The sequence below is a fragment of the Solea solea genome, chromosome 7, assembly GCF_958295425.1.
Source record: "Solea solea chromosome 7, fSolSol10.1, whole genome shotgun sequence".
In the NCBI taxonomy this organism is placed as follows: domain Eukaryota; kingdom Metazoa; phylum Chordata; class Actinopteri; order Pleuronectiformes; family Soleidae; genus Solea; species Solea solea.
Genome location: NC_081140.1, coordinates 1,506,717 through 1,517,482, shown reverse-complemented (window position 1 = coordinate 1,517,482; position 10,766 = coordinate 1,506,717). Strand labels below are relative to the sequence as shown.

General features: G+C 40.8%; 1 protein-coding gene across 1 annotated transcript; it reads right to left on the bottom strand.

Annotated features, from left to right (window-relative positions):
• Positions 1-136: 136 nt before the first annotated feature.
• mrps22 (mitochondrial ribosomal protein S22) lies at positions 137-8,648 on the bottom strand. The gene is made up of 8 exons (XM_058633012.1): positions 8,500-8,648; positions 7,325-7,482; positions 7,076-7,240; positions 6,067-6,210; positions 4,725-4,808; positions 4,444-4,589; positions 2,094-2,202; positions 137-469 (listed from the first exon to the last, which is right to left on the bottom strand). The coding sequence occupies exons 1-8, from the start codon at positions 8,624-8,626 to the stop codon at positions 362-364; spliced, it is 1,041 nt and encodes a 346-aa protein (XP_058488995.1). The 5' UTR covers positions 8,627-8,648; the 3' UTR covers positions 137-361.
• Positions 8,649-10,766: the final 2,118 nt, after the last annotated feature.

Sequence of the window (10,766 nt, the reverse complement as noted above, 5' to 3'; positions counted from 1 at the left end):
CATTTTATTATAGAAAAAACTAAAAGGGCAAAGTATACTGTATGGTCTTCAGCAGTGTATTAAAATCCTGTCTATGAACAAGATCATTTTAACCAGAAGTCAGGTTGTTTTAATCCAATCAAGCATGCCACACACATACAAAGAAGTTGCTTTATTTTATAATGTACATCATTTAACTCGTCTCTCTACGTGTCAAACACATTTTTACATGAATAAATGTCAGACGTGGTACACTGGAGAAATGTCTCAAAGGTTGTTCTTCTTGTTCTGTGAAGTGTTACGTTGTCATTGAGCCAAACAATGAAAGGACAGTTGACCTTGTTTCCAGGTGATGAGGTTCCCTGGTCCTCCTCGCTGTTATTCAGGAGCAGGTCAGTCGTGCAGCTGAACCTTCAGCAGCCGTCTGTTCATGGGCCTGAAGGACCAGCTCAATGTAGCCCGACCTCTGAGACTCCTTCTGGGCATAGATCTGCGGGGACCAAGGTCAGAGGTCAGCGGTCAGGGAGAGACAGGAGTACAGAAAAGGTCACACAAATGACTTTGAGGACATGAAAATGTTCTGAGACTACAATCAAAGTATGAAGGCTGGAAAAATGAGAGTGCTCCACAATCAGCCGTGACTAAACAAGAAGCCATGCGTGACGCCGCACACACACACACACACACACACGTGTCTCCTCCTGCTAACCTTTCAAATTAAATGGCTGTCACTCTCAATGTCCCTCCACAGTGCTTCGAGGTCAAGCGGCGGCGAGTCCTAATAAGACGTGATGTGTCCTGTATGTGGCCCCACAGTTCCCACGCTGCACAAAAACCCAAACCTCCCACACACGAAACCTAAGATGAGATGGCCATGACTCGACCTCCACACAGACACAGCTACACGTAGTATTGCCGTTAGAAACATTTAGAATAAACGTGGACTTTTAACACGCATGAAACGTATTAATGTGTCCATTTTCTACCACGTCCTCCACATGAGGGTCGCGGAGCAGCTGATCGTGGACAGAGACGAACAACCGCTCACACCTGTGGTCATTTTGGAGCAGGGGTCGGCCAGAGTTCTTCTCAGCACAGAAAACATATCTTCATCAGGAAAAACCTGTTTTTATCTACTTCTCTACAAACCCTTTTTCTTCTTATCTAAACTCTTCAATATTGGATTTGCACAGAATGTTACTCGTGTCTTAAAACGGCTCTTTGACTTTCCAGCGTTCCAGCTAGCGCATGGTATCATATCGGCCCATTACGCTACGATTTGAGGCCGACGCGCAAAATCAACGGCCCTATCCTCACTATCCACACACACATTTCAGCAGGAATACCGTCGACATTCAGATGTCTCCAATGTCAATCACTGCATAGCAACTGCCACGCCCATGGAAACCATCCCCAGCAGCGTGGTGCGTTCCATTAGATTCCGTTAGCTTACATGAACCATATTTGGACGGCCGGGCCGCCTGGACTGCTGCTTCAGAGGCACGCTTCGCCCCATCCCCAACTCAGATGTGTCAATCACCGTCGTCCATGGTATTTATTCCGACTTCAAGATCACTTGGTTTAAATCATGAGGCTAATATCTGGCAGATTATACCTCACCCATTCCTTTCCATGTGTTGTGATTCTAAAAACGTGGGTTAATCTCCAACAACTACCAGGAGTCTGGTGTAAAGTCACTAGTCACTCGTGTGTGTATGTGTGTGTGTCGCGTATAAAACAAAGTCACTGCAGTTTCACGCAGTGATGACTCCGCCCACGCGCATAGTGGAGATGCAACCTAATCGTGCCGTGTCATGCTGTGCCGAGGCGAGTAGAGCCGGTGGAAAAATACGCCACAATAGGACCAAGCTGAAAAGGGGGCAGGGCCACATGGTGGTGCAGGTTGCTACCACTGTTGCCTTGCAGCAAAGAAAATTGCCAGTTCACATCTAAATCCATTCCCTTCTAGTGTACTGACAAGGACACTACAGTTGTAACGATGTTGTGACTGAGTCGTGATGCAGCCTCATGACTTGTACGACCTGCTGTCTCACACACACACACACACACACACACACACACACACATTTCTGTTTGGGCGGAGTTGTTCTCACCTTCAGCAGCTCGGTGCCAGTGGCCTGTTGGCTAGCAGCTTCCTGTGCTGACTCACTGTGGGGATGGACCATGTGGAACAGGGACACTAGACTCACTGCATCCTGGAGTCTGGAAACACACACGCACACACTGAGGTTGGTGATCTTTGACTTGTATCATGTGCTTAAACAATTTGATGTTCAAGGCACCAAAAAACATGTTTGTAAGGCATGGGAACATTAGTGCATCTACTGCCCTCTCTGGTCAAACACCAGCTACTGCACTGTGCACCTCGTCCTCACTTTCATCACTGGTGCCCACTTTCGTCCCCCTCATGTTCAACCAGTGCAAGCTCAGACTCTCTTCCTGAGGTTTCTCCTGTTAAAAGCGTTTGTGTAGGTTTTTTTTCCTCATTTCCTCATTTTGGTCCACCATGTTTTTGCAATCGCCCACAATGGATAACCTGGAGCTGTTTTGAGTTGATGCTAACTGAAGGTTGCATAGGTTCCAGGGGTGTGCGATATATATTGTCTACGATAGAATCTTAATTGTTATTTGAACGATGTGTGAAATCACAATATCAAGTGTGTCGAAATCATTTTTCAAGAACCAATCAAGACACTGATGTCGCTCAAAAGACAAAGCGGTTGTTGCTCTGTCATCTGTGGATGAACCATCGCACAGAATATAAAGAATATGAAATGCATTGTACTTCAAATATGATGAGTATTGTTTACATTTAAAATGCTCTCATGATAGTTTTTATTGCTCGTTGTGCAATGTTTTATAAAGTAAGTTTAAAGGCACCAGGAGGCGGGACGGTGGTGAGAGGAGTGGTGAGGTATACTGATGACATCATCAACATACGGAAGTGCCGATCCGCTTCGCAGAGCCCAGGAAAACAATAAAAGCCTATTTTCTCAGCAGTGGCTGAACTGTTTGTTCTGAAACTTTAGGGTTTCATAAACGAGGTAATGACACAGATACACACACAAACGCAGCGTTAATTTGAGCTTTAAGTTAATAAATAAGACCTGGTTTTAAAACAAGTTGTTTTTTGTGAATATTATCATTCCCATCTCAGAGAAGCTGGTACAGGAACAGGTCTTCTATGCTTTTACAAAACACATGTTTGAGGATTGCAAAATATCGCCAATTATCATTATCGGAAAAAAAAAAAATATTAGGATATTGATTTTAATCAGTATCGCACACCCCTAATAGGTTCTCCAACACAACTGGAGGAGGGAGGGTGAGGGACATTCAGCTGCAACATGACACCACCGAAACAGATGAGCGACTGGGTGTCAGCCATGTTGGTTCAGGTCTGTGAATGTACGGGTAAAGACTGGGGGAGACTGATGCGTCTGATGAAAATCGTGCCAGTTAACTCCTCCCACTACAGGATGATTTGGCCTGTTCAAATCAGCCGAAAATCGGAAGGCACCCACGATTGTCGGGTCAGTTCGGGACCGAAATCTTATCCTCTAGTGTGGGACAGGGTTAAGACAGACATTCAGACTAGCATTAACAAAGGATGGGTATCACTGCTGATTTCCAGAATCAATTAGATTCTGCTTCACAAGGCCCCGATTGGATTTCATTTTCTATTTGATATCAATTAAATTAGAGATATTTCAGTTTCCATGCCAGTTTTGCTTGATTATAGAAGAGGTTTTCACTAAACTAATGCTGCTAATAATATATACAATTTAGATCTCTCTAGTCCGGTGCATTATTAAGATTATTGTTCACATGACAATAACATTCTTAATAATGTTTACCCAAAGTGGTTGAATATGAATAAAATTGTTAATTTACGATGTTAATTCTAATTCTATTCCTGCTCAAGTTCAAAATATCTGTCCTGCAATCACCACTAATTACGACTTAAATCAAACAATGCAGCGCGTATGAAACAGTAGGTGATGCTGTAACAAACAAGATATTTACCTATTTATCAACTTTACTTCTTTCTTGCACAAAATTCAAGCACTTTCAATGACCCATGTCTATTTAGGGCGATTTTCAAAAACTTCTTTTCTAATTCACTAATTTTCAAGGATTTCAAGGACCAGTGGGAAGCCTGATTATACCAAAACATCAGCAAAGTTGTGTGTGTTTAAGTATTTCTGCTTCTAAACCATAGATAGAAAAGTAATGAACACATCTGTGGAATCAGCTGTTAGTTTAACTAGTTAACTTGAGATTTACATGCCAGAAACAGGAGATGGCATATATTAAAATATTGATTAAAGGGTTTTATGAATCAATATTGTATCTTCCAAATAAAAATCGATATGAATCGGAAAATTGATGTTTTCAAGCCACCCCAAGCATAAAACATTCATACTTAATACTCAAACTCACCGTTCTCTCTTCAGCATGTCCTCTATGAGCCCGTCAACCCTGCGAGCGGTGACCAGGTACCAGGCCAGGCCTCCAAAGTGTCTGGTGGAGTGCAGCAACTCGTATTTGCCGTGTTTCTCCACATCCTCATACGTGGTTGTATGTACCTAAATACAAGAGGGATAATAAACTGCACAACAGTCTTCCAGAGTCTACTTTCATTTTACACCCAAAGAGAATGACACATTTCATGGTTGCATTGTACAGATCTAATAATAACATGAACCTTGATGTCATCTTACCCTGATGAATTCTGAAGAATCTGGATCAAACTGGACCAGACACAGGTCCAACACATCCTCGTGACGGTCTTGGGAAAATACAATCTGACACAGACAGAAATGAGATATTTACTGAACTCAAACACTGGTATTTTTATTTATTTGGTACTTGACATATAAATGTGGGTGACGACACTGCAGGTGTTTTATGAGGTTGGAGGATGTGTTCCCTCCTTAGGCTCCTATAGCTTGGTGGCAGAGCCTGCACAGTGGACGGCCATCGTCTATTGCTTTACCGTCTGTGCCTTGTTTAAAGCCAAAATAGTTCCAAATGCGACTTTTGGAGTTTTTTTTTTTTTGAGCAAAGTTAGCGGTGCCACTGACGCCGCAGCAGACTTGCCGCTCGGGCCTGGTGCTTCTGCCATGTTGAGTGTGTTGTCTCGTGTTTGTGACTCTAAGCCGTGCGCTCGTCTGGGCGAGACAGAACTTTAGCTTGATGTTTGTTTTGAAACTAATTCTTATCGAAGCGGAGCTGTCTTCATGGAGTTCGTTCTTTCCGGCAGAAACACATGAACAGCCAATCAGCTAACAGACAGGCGGACCCAGCGTGCGGAAACAGCCTATCATATCCCAGGACGTCACCAGTAACAAGCAAACAGCCAATCATTCAGCAGCTGTGGCGTTCGGTTGCAGTAGTTACAATGTGGGTTTGTTTACAAGGGAGGAGCATGCAGTGAAAAGCCGGGAGGAGAGTAGAGGCGGCTGCAATGTAGCAAAAACTGGCACCGGTAGTATAGTAATCCACGGTAGTACCGTCATGTAGAATTTCTAGTATAGTAGGAACGTTACGATTTGGCACCGCGGGGTATCGTGCAACTCTATATACTTACATATATATGTATGTATATACATATGTATACACAAATACATACATGCATACATACATACACTGTGATTCCACTGCATTTAAATTAGGGGCATCAGCAGAACAGAGACAATTTTTGTTGACATGAAAATGATAATAATAATAATAATGTTTAAAGGTTTTTAAATATGAAAATGTATGAACTGATCTGGGCATTTATGAATGTAGACTTGGTCAAAACCAACAGCTGAAGATTAAACTGAGCATCAGAGTGGAAAAGACAGGTGACTGAGGTTTCTTTGTTCAGGGAATATTTCATACTCTGACTGCACGATGTATCGTTTGTGCATCGATGTGCGACAAGCGTATGTGCTATAGTCACATGCAGTTGAGAAAAAGCCATTCCTGAGCCAATGCTGTATTAACACTGAAGGTAGAGGAAAGAGCCTCTATTGACCTACAACTACTTGTACTACAAAACTTTAAAAAATGTTTTACCTTAAGATTGTCTTGTTTAAAGATGAGTGGTGCTGTGAGTTTGCGTCCCTCCTTGGGAAAGTAAACCTGAACGAGCCGGTCTCTCTCCTTCCAGGTCGCCTTCCTAAGAGTCCCGTTGGTCTCCCGCACAACAATGAACCTCTCCTGAAAACACAAGTCATTTCACTTGTCTTTGAAACATTGTCATTGTCATTTGAGGATCAGTTATTTATACATAAATTCTGCCCTCCACTCTGCCCCTATGCTATAATAGTGTTTTTATATACAGTGTGTAACATAAACAAATGGAAATGGGCTATTTCACAACGCAAATAACACGCAAAAGGCTGATATAAGTTTCTAGACTTCACTCGCAAAATCCACATGGGACTGAGACAAAAACTCTTTTTGCAGCATATCCAATCATTTGTGTGCCATCATGACTAGAGCTGCAACTAACGATCATTTTCATAATCAATTAATCTGCCGATTATTTCCTCGATTAATCGTTTGGTCCATAAAATGTCAGAAAACCTAAAATAAATATTGATTGGTGTTCGTCAAACCTGGAAATGATGACGTTCTCAAACGTCTTGTTTTGTCCACAAACCAAAGTGATTAACTTTTAATGATTTCTTTGTTATCCAGAGCAAAAAGCAAAGCTTAACCAATCGGAAATCTTGTTTTAATCATGAAAAAAGCTTCTAACCGTCAATTAATTTAATAATCGATTCATCGATTAATTGTTTCAGTTGTAATCATGACCAAAAACCAGTATGGCTGCAACCCTGGAAATGTAATGCAGTATATTTAAAGTTACACAATGCAGCATTTGCTCAGTTAGTCGATGACACAAAAAACAAAGTTCCATCATGACAATGAGGTGATGTGGACCTGGCAGGGTGCTAGAATACAATACGGCTTAAAATATACACATTTTTGTGCTGCCACCTATCAAATAATTTTCCAATATGGCAGCAGCTTACAAACCTTCACACAGAATAAATGTGCAACCTTGTGTGCCATGTACCCTATGTGGGATGTTGTAGGTGATGTCTGTGAAGACATATTTAGCCGTGTCCATGCCATCCAGGATCTTATCCTCAGACAGCACGTCATTGATGGGCGTCCTCTCCTGCAGGACTGGGGGCATCTGCAGCAGCTTCTTAGCCTGCTCTGTGGCTACTGCAACCGCCTGGAAATACACAAACACAAGTGAGCGGTTTACACAAACACTGCCGCTGCATGTGTGTACAACTGATGAGGATTTAAACCACACCTGCTCCAGTTGTTCATCAGTCATGAGTTTATAGGTGGGTGGTTTCAGCTCTTGCTTAATGGGTCTGAAGACTTTCTGCAGGTCCAAGCCTGTAATCCTGGTGAGGATGTCCTGCACAGCTGCATCTGTAAACTTAGGCTTTGCACTGTCTGAGTGGGCTGTGGAGAAAAGTACACAATTAAGTGGTTAGTCCCACACAATAGGTCACAATAATCTATGTCAGCAGTATCAATCCTCAGACCTGGGGGCCACTGCACGTCTTGTTTGATCAGCGAAAAATGGCTCACTTTTTGGGATAAATCATCAGTACAGAGGTGGGCAATATGATCTTAAAATGATATTTGTGATGAAATAAAAGTGTGTATTTTGATATGGAACAAAATATTAAGTTCACAATAAAAATACATTTATCAATTGAGGGGCTACAAGTTTGAAGCCTCTTCTCTTGGTGGCCCATTTAATACTAGAGCTGCAAATAACGATTATTTTCATAATCGATTAATATGTTGATTATTTTCTCAATTAATCAATTAATCGCTTGGTCCATAAATTATCATAAAACCTTAAAAAATGTTGATCGGTGTTCATCAATTGAAATGATGATGTTCTCAAATGTCTTGTTTTGTCATGAAAAAAGCTTCAAACCGATTAATCGATTATCAAAATAGTTGTCGGTTAATTTAGTAAGCGATTAATAACCGACTCATCGATGAATCGTTTCATTGTTTGCTGAGAAAACATGAATAGAATAGAACTATGATGAGCTACACAAGTTATATATAAATAAAAAGAAGACACAAACAAAACTCCCACAGACTTGACCAGGTATCCGTTTACCTTTCATCAACAAAAACTGCAGTATTAGTAGATAAAACACACACTGTCATGGTTTAATAGAGTAAGATTTCTTACTTTGGTTGTACTTCCTGTCAGAATTCGATATATACACATACACTATTCAGTGAGTTTAAAATTACTATGCCGATAGTCAACTACAATGGTGAAGTTAATAGTGTATAACGTTCTCTACACAGTATGTATTCTTGTGAATTGGCTATTGAACGTTAAACTACTCATTGGGGTTTTACCGAGGCTAGCTAACATGCAGCAAGGTCAGCGTCACAGCCACGTAATGTTTCCGTGTAATATGAGAGATTAACAGCATAAAAACATACCGCTGCATTGTGTCCCACTACAAAGTGTCCTGACGCCACATTTGACCGACGCTCGATGGCTTTTCTGCACATGTTTCACACACAAGTAGCTCCGGAGCAGCCACCGTGCCGTACCCAGCGCCGCCATGATTGTTGTTCCTCGCCAAGCCACGACACGACCTTTCACCTTCGCAGCAAAGCATCACGGGATATGTAGTCAGCCCCTATGTACAGCCGCTTTCTTTCTTTCTTTCTGTGTGTGTGTGTGTGTGTGTGTGTGTGTGCACCTTTATCAGCAGTCTAACTAAACTAAACTAAGACTAAATCACAAGAAAAAGTCTTAATGACACAAAAAAGAGAGAAATTTAGATGTTGCTATGATCACTAGGTGGCGATATGCTACCATTTATGCTACCAGCAAGATGTAGCTCCATCATAAGTGAAGGATATTGCTCCCAGTTAGCACAGTAGGAGACCGAGTCCTCATTTAAACATGTTTGTGTGTCTTTGATACGTGCCCCAGCTCCATGTACCCTAGACACATTCCTGACTTGTCATTATTACAATGTGTTCTTGATAGCTGTTTAATCTGTCTAGCAGATAAGAAGTAATAAAGACAAACACACTTTAGACACACATTGCATCTTCTCATGGCTCTCATAACACTCTCATTTAATGCCACAGATTTGTTTTGAACACAACGTGTTGATAGTGTGTGTAAAATAAAACATAATGTGTACTTATTTACTGCAATTAAATCTCTTGGATCCCTCACACAGCCTTCATTTTGAGTTATATATTTGCATTACAAATTAATATGTGGTTTTGTGATAAAAACAAAAACAAATTACAAACAAGAGCATATTATTGATGTGAAAAGGTGCGTTCATTATAAAAACACTGTCAAATCCACTCATTAGCACATATTTTAAAAGCAGCTCAGAAACTTCCCAAGCTTTTTAGTTTTATGATGAATAAAGCTCTTCTCAGGCTGAAACTGAACCACACATCTCTGATTCAACTCCAACCTTGACTAAAATCCTGCAAAACTATAATTCTAAACTTGCTAAACTCCCATTCTTTAATCTGAATACAACATAGTGTTATTGTCGTTCAGATTTACAATTTACAAAAACATGTCCTTCTTTAGCAACAGAGCCAATCACTATCACTGCTACTACATGTGGTGAGATTGTTCTGTTGTTGTTGTTGTTGTTGTTGTTGTGATTCTCTGCTGATATATGAAGACTGGGCAACCAAAATATCTACTTCTATCTTAAACTAAACAATTACTTGAATGAATAATTAAATAATAGCCTGTATACACGCACACACACACACACATCTTATTCACGTCATATTCCTGACCCGTGACCTCTAGATTTTCTGAAAGCTCAAAGTTCAGGATGTTCTGCATATGATGTGTATGTGGAGGTAATCGGTTCAGAGCAATCATCATGGCGAGTAACGAGCCGTCTGCTCGAGGCACAGCGTAGGTGAAATGATCCAGTTGAAGGTGACTTTCCAGACTGACTTCCAAAGAAAGCTGGCTCGCAAGGATTCACACAAGGAGAGAGATAAGACCAGGGTTAATATTGGTCTGGCATTTGAGCCAAGCAAGGGCTCCAAAGTGACTTGAAAGTCTGTTTCAAGTCTGCAATAGATGACTAGTGCTACTCAAGTATTGTATATTCATGGTAAGGATGATATGATATCCAGCATATGGATTTATGTTTGGTTATAAATTATAAACAATAAAGCATAACAATTTGCGTCAGTTGAAAAAAGAAATCACAGTTTAATTGCACACAATCCGATTCCACAAAATCACTGACAAAAAATGAGTACTCATTTCTGCACTCCACACAAGAAGGTGATGAGAAGTGTGATGTCACCACAGACAGAAAAACAGCAACATTGGGTTAAACCAGGGGTGGGCAATTATTTTCCCCAAGGGGCCAAATGAGAAACAAAAACTATTGTTGAGGGCCGGGCCAAATTTGAATTAATTTGAATTTAATTTGATCTCTTTTATCTAAAAAAGCAGTACATTTTATTGTTTTGGTGTAAATTTGACAGCATACAAACACACAATAAACACAATTACTAACCAACTCTATTAAAATATCAAATAATGAATACTATTATACTATACTACTGTGGTGTAGTGCAGTGAATATATTGTCGAACACAACCCCAGACGCAGATATGTGCGTCCATACGTCAGGCTTTTCAAAATAAAAGCAACACAGTTGTATTGCATGCGCAGCATAAATACTTGTTCATCT

What these genes read in the sequence shown, in the direction of transcription:
- mrps22 (XM_058633012.1), bottom strand. Translation starts at nt 8,626, where the DNA reads ATGGCGGCGCTGGGTACGGCACGGTGGCTGCTCCGGAGCTACTTGTGT. An exon ending in CCTACAACATCCCACATAGG is followed by an intron (nt 6,211 to 7,075) that starts GTACATGGCACA and finishes TTGTGTTTTCAG; the next exon opens with GAGAGGTTCATTGTTGTGCG. An exon ending in CTGGCACCGAGCTGCTGAAG is followed by an intron (nt 470 to 2,093) that starts GTGAGAACAACT and finishes TGGTCCCCGCAG; the next exon opens with ATCTATGCCCAGAAGGAGTC.